We start from the raw sequence: 13,737 nt of genomic DNA, 5'->3' as shown, positions 1-13,737 counted from the left end.
TATGGATCAGCTGATCTGTGTCCTCTTGGTTATGGATCAGCTGATCTGTGTCCTCCTGGTTATGGATCAGCTGATCTGTGTCCTCCTGTGTCCTCCTGGTTATGGATCAGCTGATCTGTGTCCTCTTGGTTATGGATCAGCTGATCTGTGTCCTCCTGGTGATTGATCAGCTGATCTGTGTCCTCCTGTGTCCTCCTGGTTATGGATCAGCTGATCTGTGTCCTCCTGGTTATGGATCAGCTGATCTGTGTCCTCCTGGTTATGGATCAGCTGATCTGTGTCCTCCTGTGTCCTCCTGGTTATTGATCAGCTGATCTGTGTCCTCCTGGTTATTGATCAGCTGATCTGTGTCCTCCTGGTTATGGATCAGCTGATCTGTGTCCTCTTGGTTATGGATCAGCTGATCTGTGTCCTCCTGTGTCCTCCTGGTTATGGATCAGCTGATCTGTGTCCTCCTGGTTATGGATCAGCTGATCTGTGTCCTCTTGGTTATGGATCAGCTGATCTGTGTCCTCCTGGTTATGGATCAGCTGATCTGTGTCCTCCTGTGTCCTCCTGGTTATGGATCAGCTGATCTGTGTCCTCTTGGTTATGGATCAGCTGATCTGTGTCCTCCTGGTGATTGATCAGCTGATCTGTGTCCTCCTGGTTATGGATCAGCTGATCTGTGTCCTCCTGGTGATTGATCAGCTGATCTGTGTCCTCCTGGTTATGGATCAGCTGATCTGTGTCCTCCTGGTGATTGATCAGCTGATCTGTGTCCTCCTGTGTCCTCCTGGTGATTGATCAGCTGATCTGTGTCCTCCTGGTTATGGATCAGCTGATCTGTGTCCTCCTGGTTATGGATCAGCTGATCTGTGTCCTCCTGGTGATTGATCAGCTGATCTGTGTCCTCCTGTGTCCTCCTGGTTATGGATCAGCTGATCTGTGTCCTCCTGTGTCCTCCTGTGTCCTCCTGGTTATGGATCAGCTGATCTGTGTCCTCCTGGTGATTGATCAGCTGATCTGTGTCCTCCTGTGTCCTCCTGGTTATGGATCAGCTTATGGATCAGCTGATCTGTGTCCTCCTGGTGATTGATCAGCTGATCTGTGTCCTCCTGTGTCCTCCTGGTTATGGATCAGCTGATCTGTGTCCTCCTGGTGATTGATCAGCTGATCTGTGTCCTCCTGGTTATGGATCAGCTGATCTGTGTCCTCCTGTGTCCTCCTGGTTATGGATCAGCTGATCTGTGTCCTCCTGGTTATGGATCAGCTGATCTGTGTCCTCCTGGTGATTGATCAGCTGATCTGTGTCCTCCTGGTTATGGATCAGCTGATCTGTGTCCTCCTGGTGATTGATCAGCTGATCTGTGTCCTCCTGGTTATCGATCAGCTGATCTGTGTCCTCCTGTGTCCTCCTGGTTATGGATCAGCTGATCTGTGTCCTCCTGTGTCCTCCTGGTTATGGATCAGCTGATCTGTGTCCTCCTGGTTATGGATCAGCTGATCCGTTGTCCCCTGTCCCCAGCTGTCCTCAGAGAACCTCTCAGACGTTCTCCCAGCTCTCGTCCTCAGTTAGAGATTTATTCTGCCTCTGGAGTCGCCATCGCCAGCTTCCCTGTGAGTAGAAACACCTGACACCTGTCAGCCAATCAGAGACTGTTCTGTCTCACCTGTCTAACCTGTCTCTCAACCGTCTCACCCCTGTCTCAACGGTCCCAGTGGAAGAGTGGTCCCGTGGTCCAGCTGGGTTGGACAGTCAGTGATGAGCTGTTGTGTATTCAGGAGGACGGCTCAGTTCTGATCTATGACTTGTTTGGATCCTTTAAGAGACACTTCAGCATGGGACAGGTGAGTCTCTGAACGCGTCACGCGTCCTGTAACGCGTCCTGTAACGCGTCCTGTAACACGTCCTCTAACGTGTCCTCTAACGCGTCCTCTAACGTCTTGTTTTAAACAGGAAGTTGTTCAGAGTCAGGTGGTACAGGCCAAGGTGTTCCACTCTCCCTATGGAACAGGTATCGCCATAGTAACTGGCTCCTCCCGCTTCACCTTGGCAACCAACATCGATGACCTGAAGCTCCGCAGGTTACCTGAAGTCCCAGGTGAGTCAGCGTCACCTGTGAGAATGTGTTTACTGTTACTGTGACGTCTACAGTCTGTCTATCCCTCTGATGTCCTCAGGTCTTCAGGGCAAGCCGTCCTGCTGGGTCGTCCTCACTCAGGACAGACAGACAAAAGTCCTGCTGTCCAACGGACCAGAACTCTTCATCTTGGACAACACGTCCTGCACCGCTGTGGTGAGACAGCTAGAGAGAGAGACAGGTAGACACAGACTGTTAGAGAGACAGACAGGTAGACACAGACTGTTAGAGAGAGACAGACAGGTAGACACAGACTGTTAGAGAGAGACAGACAGACAGGTAGACACAGACTGTCAGAGAGAGACAGACAGGTAGACACAGACTGTTAGAGAGAGAGAGAGAGACAGACAGGTACACACAGACTGTCAGAAAGAGACAGACAGGTAGACACAGACTGTTAGAGAGAGACAGACAGGTAGACACAGACTGTTAGAGAGAGAGAGACAGACAGGTAGACACAGACTGTTAGAGAGAGAGACAGACAGGTAGACACAGACTGTTAGAGAGAGAGAGAGAGACAGACAGGTAGACACAGACTGTTAGAAAGAGACAGACAGGTAGACACAGACTGTTAGAGAGAGACAGACAGGTAGACACAGACTGTTAGAGAGAGAGAGACAGACAGGTAGACACAGACTGTTAGAGAGAGAGACAGACAGGTAGACACAGACTGTTAGAGAGAGACAGACAGACAGGTAGACACAGACTGTTAGAGAGAGACAGACAGGTAGACACAGACTGTTAGAGAGAGAGACAGACAGGTACACACAGACTGTTAGAGAGACAGACAGGTAGACACAGACTGTTAGAGAGAGAGAGAGAGACAGACAGGTACACACAGACTAATAGAGAGAGAGAGACAGGTAGACACAGACAGTTAGAGAGAGACAGACAGGTAGACACAGACTGTTAGAGAGAGACAGACAGGTAGACACAGACTGTTAGAGAGAGACAGACAGGGAGACACAGACTGTTAGAGAGAGACAGACAGGTAGACACAGACTGTTAGAGAGAGAGAGACAGACAGGTAGACACAGACTGTTAGAGAGAGAGACAGACAGGTACACACAGACTGTTAGAGAGAGACAGACAGGTAGACACAGACTGTTAGAGAGAGACAGACAGGTAGACACAGACTGTTAGAGAGAGAGAGACAGACAGGTAGACACAGACTGTTAGAGAGAGAGACAGACAGGTAGACACAGACTGTTAGAGAGAGAGACAGACAGGTAGACACAGACTGTTAGAGAGACAGACAGGTAGACACAGGCTGTTAGAGAGAGAGAGACAGGTAGACACAGACTGTTAGAGAGAGAGACAGACAGGTAGACACAGACTGTTAGAGAGAGAGAGACAGACAGGTAGACACAGACTGTTAGAGAGAGAGAGACAGACAGGTAGACACAGACTGTTAGAGAGAGAGAGAGACAGGTAGACACAGACTGTTAGAGAGAGACAGACAGACAGGTAGACACAGACTGTTAGAGAGAGAGACAGACAGGTAGACACAGACTGTTAGAGAGACAGACAGGTAGACACAGGCTGTTAGAGAGAGAGAGAGAGACAGACTGGTAGACACAGACTGTTAGAGAGAGAGAGACAGGTAGACACAGACAGTTAGAGAGAGAGACAGGTAGACACAGACTGTTAGAGAGAGACAGACAGGTAGACACAGACTGTTAGAGAGAGACAGACAGGGAGACACAGACTGTTAGAGAGAGACAGACAGGTAGACACAGACAGTTAGAGAGAGAGACAGGTAGACACAGACTGTTAGAGAGAGACAGACAGGTAGACACAGACTGTTAGAGAGAGACAGACAGGTAGACACAGACTGTTAGAGAAGGGAGAGACAGGTAGACACAGACTGTTAGAGAGAGACAGACAGGTAGACACAGACTGTTAGAGAGAGACAGACAGGTAGACACAGACTGTTAGAGAGAGACAGACAGGTAGACACAGACTGTTAGAGAGAGACAGACAGGTAGACACAGACTGTTAGAGAAGGGAGAGACAGGTAGACACAGACTGTTAGAGAGAGAGAGACAGGTAGACACAGACTGTTAGAGAGAGACAGACAGGTAGACACAGACTGTTAGAGAGACAGACAGACAGGTAGACACAGACTGTTAGAGAGACAGACAGACAGGTAGACACAGACTGTTAGAGAGAGAGAGAGACAGACAGGTAGACACAGGTAGATAGACAGGTTCCAGATTAGATTAGTTGTGTCACCTGACTGGTCTGTCTGTCTGTATGTCTTCAGTGTCCTCCAGGTCTTAGTCCACAGACTGGCAACATTGTCCACATGGCCGTGTCCTTCAGCTATAAATACCTGGCTCTCTTCACTGACACTGGACACCTGTGGACAGGCTCCTCCCACCTCCAGGTGAGCAGCTGTCTAATCAGATTCCAGAGTGAAGACAGGCTGCAGGTGATTGACAGATGATTGTTTTGTCTTTAGGAGAAACTGAGTGAAGTGGACACAAAGAAGACAACCCCCCCCAAACAGATGGTCTGGTACGTCTACCTGTCTGACCCCCCGTCCACCTGTCTGACCCCCCGTCCACCTGTCTGTCCTCCTCTCCACCTGTCTGTCCTCCTCTCCACCCGTCGAACCTCCTCTCCACCTGTCTAACCCTCCTCTCCACTTGTCTGTCCTCCTCTCCACCTGTCTGTCCTCCTCTCCACCTGTCTGTCCTCCTCTCCACCTGTCTAACCCTCCTCTCTACCTGTGTAACCCTCCTCTCCACCTGTCTGTCCTCCTCTCTACCTGTCTGTCCTCCTCTCCACCTGTCTAACCCTCCTCTCCACCTCTCTAACCCTCCTCTCTACCTGTGTAACCCTCCTCTCCACCTGTCTGTCCTCCTCTCTACCTGTCTGTCCTCCTCTCTACCTGTCTAACCCTCCTCTCCACCTGTCTAACCCTCCTCTTCACCTGTCTGTCCTCCTCTCCACCCGTCTAACCCTCCTCTGTACCCGTCTAACCCTCCTCTTCACCTGTCTGTCCTCCTCTCCACCTGTCTAACCCTCCTCTCTACCTGTGTAACCCTCCTCTCCACCTGTCTGTCCTCCTCTCTACCTGTCTGTCCTCCTCTCCACCTGTCTAACCCTCCTCTCTACCTGTCTGTCCTCCTCTCTACCTGTCTAACCCTCCTCTCCACCTGTCTAGTCCTCCTCTTCACCTGTCTGTCCTCCTCTTCACCTGTCTGTCCTCCTCTCCACCTGTCTGTCCTCCTCTCCACCTGTCTGCCCTCCTCTCCACCCGTCTAACCCTCCTCTGTACCCGTCTAACCCTCCTCTCCACCTGTCTGTCCTCCTCTCCACCTGTCTGCCCTCCTCTCTACCTGTCTAGTCCTCCTCTCCACCTGTCTGTCCTCCTCTCTACCTGTCTAACCCTCCTCTCCACCTGTCTGCCCTCCTCTCTACCTGTCTAACCCTCCTCTCCACCTGTCTAACCCTCCTCTCCACCTGTCTGCCCTCCTCTCTACCTGTCTAACCCTCCTCTCCACCTGTCTAACCCTCCTCTCTACCTGTCTAGTCCTCCTCTCCACCTGTCTAACCCTCCTCTCTACCTGTCTAACCCTCGTCTCTACCCGTCTAGTCCTCCTCTCTACCTGTCTAACCCTCCTCTCCACCTGTCTAACCCTCCTCTCTACCTGTCTAACCCTCCTCTCCACCTGTCTAACCTCCTCTCCACCTGTCTAACCCTCCTCTCTACCTGTCTGTCCTCCTCTCCACCTGTCTAACCTCCTCTCCACCTGTCTAACCTCCTCTCCACCTGTCTAACCCTCCTCTCCACCTGTCTGTCCTCCTCTCTACCTGTCTGTCCTCCTCTCTACCTGTCTGTCCTCCTCTCCTCCTGTCTGACCTCCTCTCCACCTGTCTAACCCTCCTCTCCACCTGTCTAACCCTCCTCTCCACCTGTCTGTCCTCCTCTCTACCTGTCTGTCCTCCTCTCCACCTGTCTGTCCTCCTCTCCACCTGTCTAACATCCTCTCCACCTCTCTAACCCTCCTGTCCACCTGTCTAACCCTCCTCTCAACCTGTCTGTCCTCCTCTCTACCTGTCTAACCTCCTCTCCACCTGTCTAACCCTCCTCTCTACCTGTCTAACCCTCCTCTCCACCTGTCTGTCCTCCTCTCTACCTGTCTAACCTCCTCTCCACCTGTCTAACCCTCCTCTCTACCTGTCTAACCCTCCTCTCCACCTGTCTAACATCCTCTCCACCTCTCTAACCCCCCATCCACCTGTCTAACCCTCCTCTCTACCTGTCTAACCCTCCTCTCTACCTGTCTAACCCTCCTCTCCACCTGTCTAACATCCTCTCCACCTCTCTAACCCTCCTGTCCACCTGTCTAACCCTCCTCTCCACCTGTCTGTCCTCCTCTCTACCTGTCTGTCCTCCTCTCCACCTGTCTAACCCTCCTCTCTACCTGTCTGTCCTCCTCTCCACCTGTCTAACCTCCTCTCCACCTGTCTAACCCTCCTCTCTACCTGTCTAACCCTCCTCTCCACCTCTCTAACCTCCTCTCCACCTGTCTGCCCTCCTCTCTACCTGTCTAACCCTCCTCTCCACCTGTCTAACCCTCCTCTCTACCTGTCTAACCCTCCTCTCCACCTCTCTAACCTCCTCTCCACCTGTCTGCCCTCCTCTCTACCTGTCTAACCTCCTCTCTACCTGTCTAACCCTCCTCTCCACCTGTCTGTCCTCCTCTCTACCTGTCTAGTCCTCCTCTCCACCTGTCTGTCCTCCTCTCCACCTGTCTGTCCTCCTCTCTACCTGTCTAACCTCCTCTCCACCTGTCTAACCTCCTCTCCACCTGTCTGTCCTCCTCTCTACCTGTCTAACCTCCTCTCCACCTGTCTAACCTCCTCTCTACCTGTCTAGTCCTCCTCTCCACCTGTCTGTCCTCCTCTCCACCTGTCTAAACTCCTCTCTACCTGTCTAACCTCCTCTCCACCTGTCTAACCCTCCTCTCCACCTGTCTGTCCTCCTCTCCACCTGTCTAAACTCCTCTCTACCTGTCTAACCTCCTCTCCACCTGTCTGTCCTCCTCTCTACCTGTCTAACCTCCTCTCCACCTGTCTGTCCTCCTCTCTACCTGTCTAAACCTCCTCTCCACCTGTCTAACCCTCCTCTCCACCTGTCTGTCCTCCTCTCCACCTGTCTAAACTCCTCTCTACCTGTCTAACCCTCCTCTCTACCTGTCTGTCCTCCTCTCTACCTGTCTAAACCTCCTCTCCACCTGTCTGTCCTCCTCTCCACCTGTCTAACCTCCTCTCCACCTGTCTACTTTGTACCATCCACACCTGTCCAGGTGTCGCAGACCAAAGAGTCAGCAGCCATCTGTTGTGTTGATGTGGGACAGGCTGCTCCTGGTGGCCGGAGTCTGTAATGACACCATCCAGTATCCTTTAAACCAGCTTCTAAAGGGTCTCCTCGGCCTAACATCAGGGGTCCATTCTTGCCTCTGCTCAGGTAAAGTTTGACCCTTGACCTTGACCTCAGGTTCCCCATTGACGATGAGTGTGTGTTGGTGGGAGAACTGGACGGAGTTCGGATCATCACTTCCACCCATCAGGAGCTCCTACAGGAGGTTCCTCTGGTCTGTCAGGACATCTTCAAGATCGCCTCCATGGCTCCTGGGGCTCTGCTGCTGGAGGCCCACCGAGAGTATGAGGTACTTCCTGTCAGTACTAATGTGAAGGTATTATTTAGTGTAACGGTACACAAGTCACGGTTCGGTACAACGGAAAAAAGCAACAAAAGCTCACACATGTATAAAACTAGCTATAAAAACTAAAAACCACCTCCTGTTCTAAAAGTAAAAACCAGACATGTCAGGGTGATGGCGTCTTATGTGCGTTAGCATGTTTGATGTGTTTCCAGTCACGTACTCCACCTCCACCAAACATCGTGGGCAGACAGTCTTTGTCCCGTCCACCACTCGTCCCATCACCGTTATGTTGCACCGGGAACCAAAGTGTTCCCACACTGGTGATTTAAATGAAGCTCCACCCTTCTCTTTGTCCATCTATGATCCACACTCTCCGTTACTTTGCTTCTTCTGTAGGATAATGACGTTAGCTGCAGCTTTTAGCTCATTACCGCCACCTGGACTGAAGTCACTCCACGTTTTCTTTTATTTAATAAACTACTCACTCAGACGTATTCACCGTATGACTGCTGCCCTGAACCGTGGCGCCCTGAACCGTGGCGCCCTGAACCGTGGCGCCGCGGGACGAATACAAATACCGTTACACCCCTAATATTATTGTATTACAGTTGTGTTGTGACGTCTGTTTTTGTGTTTGTGTAGAAGTCGAGTCAGAAGGCTGATGAGTACCTGAGGGAGATCAAGGAGCAAAGCATGCTGGGAGAAGCAGTCAAACAGTGTGTGGAGGCGGCAGGTCACGAGTACGACACCAACACCCAGAAGTCCCTGATGAGGGTGAGACTCAGTGAAGGTAAAGAGGTCTGGGGAAGACTAGACTAGTTGATCAGTGTCACATGGTGTCTCATCCACCAGGCGGCGTCCTTTGGGAAGTGTTTCCTGACCGACTTCAGCCCAGATCAGTTTGTGACGACCTGCAGAGAACTACGAGTCCTGAACGCCGTCAGAGACAGCGGCGTTGGACTCCCGCTCACTCACACTCAGTATCCTCTGTACATGGAGGCAGTCCGAGGGCTGACTCTTCTCCTCCTCCTTGTTTTTATCTTACCCGTCTCCTCCTCCTCCTCCTCCTCCTCCTCCTTCTGTTTATTCCCCTGATAACATTGAGGACGTGGTTCAGGTTGACTTCCTGTTCTCCACTTGTGTTCAGGTTGGGGTTGTTCATGACTAGATGTGACTTTTACAGTCACGGACACATCTAACCATTGGCTCACACATTCACACACTAGTGCCAGGCACTGGGAGCAACTGGGGGTTCAGTGTCTCGCTCAAGGACACTTTGGCATGTGGCACATTCTGGGGATCGAACCTCTGGTTTGTGGACAACCTGCTCTACCTACTGAGCCACAGCCGCCCCCAGTGATCAGTCCCAGTGATCAGTCCCAGTGATCAGTCCCAGTGATCAGTCCCAGTGATCAGTCCCTGTGATCAGTGATCAGTCCCTGTGATCAGTGATCAGTCCCAGTGATCAGTGATCAGTCCCTGTGATCAGTGATCAGTCCCAGTGATCAGTCCCAGTGATCAGTCCCAGTGATCAGTCCCAGTGATCAGTGATCAGTCCCTGTGATCAGTGATCAGTCCCAGTGATCAGTCCCAGTGATCAGTCCCAGTGATCAGTGATCAGTCCCAGTGATCAGTGATCAGTCCCAGTGATCAGTCCAGGTGATCAGTGATCAGTCCCAGTGATCAGTCCCAGTGATCAGTGATCAGTCCCAGTGATCAGTGATCAGTGATCAGTCCCAGTGATCAGTGATCAGTCCCAGTGATCAGTCCCAGTGATCAGTCCCAGTGATCAGTCCCAGTGATCAGTCCAGGTGATCAGTCCTAGTGATCAGTCCCAGTGATCAGTCCAGGTGATCAGTGATCAGTCCCAGTGATCAGTGATCAGTCCCAGTGATCAGTGATCAGTCCCAGTGATCAGTCCAGGTGATCAGTGATCAGTCCCAGTGATCAGTCCAGGTGATCAGTGATCAGTCCCAGTGATCAGTGATCAGTCCAGGTGATCAGTGATCAGTCCAGGTGATCAGTGATCAGTCCCAGTGATCAGTCCCAGTGATCAGTCCCAGTGATCAGTGATCAGTCCAGGTGATCAGTCCCAGTGATCAGTCCCTGTGATCAGTCCCAGTGATCAGTCCCAGTGATCAGTCCCAGTGATCAGTGATCAGTCCCAGTGATCAGTCCCAGTGATCAGTCCCAGTGATCAGTCCCAGTGATCAGTCCCTGTGATCAGTCCCAGTGATCAGTCCCAGTGATCAGTGATCAGTCCCAGTGATCAGTCCCAGTGATCAGTCCCAGTGATCAGTCCCAGTGATCAGTGATCAGTCCCAGTGATCAGTCCCAGTGATCAGTCCCAGTGATCAGTCCCAGTGATCAGTCCCAGTGATCAGTGATCAGTCCCTGTGATCAGTCCCAGTGATCAGTCCCAGTGATCAGTGATCAGTCCCAGTGATCAGTCCCAGTGATCAGTCCCAGTGATCAGTCCCAGTGATCAGTCCCAGTGATCAGTGATCAGTGATCAGTCCAGGTGATCAGTCCCAGTGATCAGTGATCAGTGATCAGTCCAGGTGATCAGGTTGTTTCTGTGAATTCCTTGACATCTACCTCAGATTCAAACAGATGACTTTACAGGTGTTGATTGACAGGTAGGTCGACTCATCCATGCTGTCTGTCTCTACCCTTGTCTCTTCCTCACCTGTCTGTCTCTACCCTTGTCTCTTCCTCACCTGTCTGTCTCTACCCTTGTCTCTTCCTCACCCTCACCTGTCTGTCTCTACCCTTGTCTCTTCCTCACCCTCACCTGTCTGTCTCTACCATTGTCTCTTCCTCACCTGTCTGTCCCACCTGTCTGTCTCTTTCAGGCTGGTTTATCGACAGTTTTATCCGTTAGCGATTGAAATCTGTCGTTACCTGAAGATTCCTGATTATCAAGGAGTCAGCCGAGTCCTTAAGCACTGGGCATCATGCAAGGTAACCCATCTCACCTGTCTCACCCGTCTCACCAGAGTCTATATCCAGACGAGCTCAGGTGTGTGTTGTTTGTGGGCGTGTCCAGGTGCAGCAGAAGGACCTATCGGATGAGGCCATAGCTCGAGCAGTGTGTGTGAAGGTGGGAGACTCTCCAGGTGTCTCATACTCACACATCGCAGCTAAAGCTCATGAATGTGGACGTCCTGAACTCGCCATCAAGGTACGTCCACTGAAGACACATCCAAACGTTCAGGAGACACATCTGTCCATCTGTCAGTCCTCCAAAGACTGGTCTGTCTGTTGAGGTTCTTTATTGAAGGCAGTATCTGCTCTGTATTCACCTCATGTCCTCATTGACACAGTCACTTTTTATTAATAGCTGAGACGATGTCCTGAGATGGACGTTGGACACTACTGCGATCATTTGTGTAACGTTGGGCGGCCATTTTGGATGTTGACCAGTTTTGTCTCGTTGTGTCTCAGCTTCTGGATTTCGAGGCCCGGTCCGGAGAACAAGTTCCTCTGCTGCTGAAGATGAAGAGGAGTCAGTTGGCTCTGAGTAAAGCTGTGGAGAGTGGAGATACTGACCTAGGTGAGTGTTAGCCCCGCCCCCTACCTGTCAGTCAGCTCCATGATGTTACACTAACAGGACGTCTTCTTTGTAGTTTACACGGTGGTGAGTTACCTGAAGAACGAGATGAACCGAGGAGACTTCTTCATGACGCTGAGGAACCAACCGGTGGCTCTGAGCCTCTACAGACAGGTACCTCCCCCTCCCCCCCCCCAACAGGTACCTCACCCTCCTCACCCCCCCAAACAGGTACCTGACCCCCCCCCCCCCCCCAAAAACATGTACCTCACCCTCCTCACCCCCCCCAAACAGGTACCTGACCCTCCTCACCCCCCCAAACAGGTACAAACAGGTGCCTCACCCTCCTCACCCTCCTCACCCCCCCAAACAGGTACCTGACCCCCCCCCCCCCCCCCCCCAAAAACATGTACCTCACCCTCCTCACCCCCCCCAAACAGGTACCTGACCCTCCTCACCCCCCCCAAACAGGTACAAACAGGTGCCTCACCCTCCTCACCCCCCCCCCCCCAAACAGGTACCTCACCCTCCTCACCCCCCCCCCCCCCCCCCCCCCCCAAACAGGTACCTCACCCTCCTCACCCCCCCCCCCCAAAACATGTACCTCACCCTCCTCACCCCCCCCCCCAAACAGGTACAAACAGGTGCCTCACCCTCCTAACCCCCAAACAGATACCTCACCCTCCTCACCCCCCCAAACAGGTACTTTGCTCTCCTCACCCCCCTTTCCCCTCGGACAGGCACCTCCCCCTCCTCACCTCCTCCCCCTCAGACATGTACCTTCCCCTCCTCCCCCCTTGCCAGGTGAGTGCTGACTGTCTCCCCCTGTGGTCAGTTCTGTAAACTGCAGGAGCAGGACACCTTGAAGGATCTCTACAACCAGGACGACGACCACCAGGAACTGGCCAACTACTATGTCAGCGCCAGTTACAGAGAGAAGGTGAGACATCTGTCCACCTGTCCCACATGTCCCTTATCACGGTGTCCTTCCAGAGTCTGACTCAACTGTCTCTGCAGAGGTTAGAGAGCCGGCTGTCCGTCCTGCAGACGGCTGTCGACGAGTACAACAAGGCCAAGAACGAGTTTGCTGCCAAGGTAACCAGACTTCAAAGTGTTGACACGAGGACGACTTGTCTCTGGGTCTCAGTCCTTCTCCTTTGTCTTCAGGCCACAGAGGACGAGATGCGTCTCCTCCGGTTCCAGCGGAAGCTTGATGACGAGAAAGGGGCGGGTCTTCTGGGACTGTCTCTACAGGTAGATGGCGTCCAGCGTTCTTCCTGCTGTTTAATGTTCATAGTTATTATCTGTGATGTCACTTCCTGTTTGTCCAGGCCACCATGGAGGCTCTGTTGGCTCTAGGACTTCACAAACAGGCCGAACAACTTTATCGAGACTTTAAGGTCCCGGACAAAAGGTGAGACTCCAGTGATGTTCTCTAACATTGTTGCTTGGCAACTGTTGGCATCCAAACGCTAACATGCTAACAGGATGCTAAGGAGCAGCTTAACACAGGAAATGTAAAGACAGAATGAAACGATGAGACAGTTGGGAATCAACGTCCTTTTCTGTCCATCCATCTGTCTTTACTCGTCTGTCCACCTGTGCAGGTACTGGTGGTTGAAGCTGAAGTCTCTGGCAGAAAAGGAGGAGTGGGAAGAGCTAGAGAAGTTCTCAAAGAGCAAAAAGTCTCCCATTGGTTACCTGGTAAGCAGAAGCTCCGCCCCCTTCGTTAGTGACGGTGTTGGTGAAAAGGTAGACGACGGTTTCCAAACGTCTCGTCTCTCTCCAGGCTTTTGTCGAAGTCTGCATGAAGTGTAACAACAAGTACGAAGCCAAGAAATACGTTTCCAAGGTGACGCCGGAGCAGAAGGTCAAAGCTCACCTGGCCGTCGGGTAAGATCCCACACCTGTGACGTCTCCTGTGACATCATGAGACAGGTGAGAGCGGACCACTCAGGTGACTCTTCTTCTTGTCTTTCTGTCAGTGATGTGGAGGGGGCGGCGGACGCTGCCGTCGAGCGCAGGAACGACTCGGAGATGGCCGCCGTCCTCTCCAGGTGTTCCACCTCCGACCGACTCTTGATTGACAGGTTGAACCGAGCCCGAGCAGCCGCTGCTAAAAAGTGATCCTCTGTTACCATAGCAACAGCTTTGTGACACAGCTGATGTTCCCGATCTGCTGATGTTGATGTTTCCTGTAACTTTGTTGGTAATGATCAGAAATGTGGTCAGGTGACTTCCTGTTTCTCCTCAGGTGAACACGCCTTCCTGTCTGCTTCAAATTAAAAGCTTCCCTCTGTTGACCCAGCAGGTGTTTTATTGTGACAGTCCTATATTAGTCTTCTACTTCCTGAATAGAAGCCGTTACCATGGAGACGGA

At 52.0% G+C, this 13,737-nt stretch overlaps 1 protein-coding gene across 1 annotated transcript in view; it reads left to right on the top strand.

Annotated features, from left to right (window-relative positions):
- vps16 (VPS16 core subunit of CORVET and HOPS complexes) overlaps window positions 1–13,664 on the top strand; it is a 16,396-nt gene extending 2,732 nt beyond the window's left edge. Inside the window, exons 3-24 of the mRNA XM_084574072.1 lie at window positions 1,508–1,599; window positions 1,702–1,830; window positions 1,940–2,084; window positions 2,164–2,279; window positions 4,390–4,512; window positions 4,588–4,643; window positions 7,445–7,534; window positions 7,636–7,807; window positions 8,447–8,578; window positions 8,657–8,784; window positions 10,408–10,443; window positions 10,660–10,768; window positions 10,854–10,988; window positions 11,252–11,360; window positions 11,434–11,531; window positions 12,193–12,297; window positions 12,375–12,452; window positions 12,525–12,611; window positions 12,689–12,771; window positions 12,965–13,061; window positions 13,147–13,250; window positions 13,343–13,664. Coding sequence (XP_084430198.1) covers window positions 1,508–1,599; window positions 1,702–1,830; window positions 1,940–2,084; window positions 2,164–2,279; window positions 4,390–4,512; window positions 4,588–4,643; window positions 7,445–7,534; window positions 7,636–7,807; window positions 8,447–8,578; window positions 8,657–8,784; window positions 10,408–10,443; window positions 10,660–10,768; window positions 10,854–10,988; window positions 11,252–11,360; window positions 11,434–11,531; window positions 12,193–12,297; window positions 12,375–12,452; window positions 12,525–12,611; window positions 12,689–12,771; window positions 12,965–13,061; window positions 13,147–13,250; window positions 13,343–13,484 — 2,366 coding nt within the window. The 3' untranslated portion in view covers window positions 13,485–13,664. The remainder of the gene's footprint in view (window positions 1–1,507; window positions 1,600–1,701; window positions 1,831–1,939; window positions 2,085–2,163; window positions 2,280–4,389; window positions 4,513–4,587; window positions 4,644–7,444; window positions 7,535–7,635; window positions 7,808–8,446; window positions 8,579–8,656; window positions 8,785–10,407; window positions 10,444–10,659; window positions 10,769–10,853; window positions 10,989–11,251; window positions 11,361–11,433; window positions 11,532–12,192; window positions 12,298–12,374; window positions 12,453–12,524; window positions 12,612–12,688; window positions 12,772–12,964; window positions 13,062–13,146; window positions 13,251–13,342) is intronic.
- Window positions 13,665–13,737: the final 73 nt, after the last annotated feature.

This window comes from Chelon labrosus (genome assembly GCF_963514085.1).
Source record: "Chelon labrosus genome assembly, chromosome: 24".
Lineage (NCBI taxonomy): Eukaryota > Metazoa > Chordata > Actinopteri > Mugiliformes > Mugilidae > Chelon > Chelon labrosus.
The sequence above is the reverse complement of the archived record's forward strand: the minus strand, read 5'-3'. Positions and strand labels throughout refer to the sequence as shown.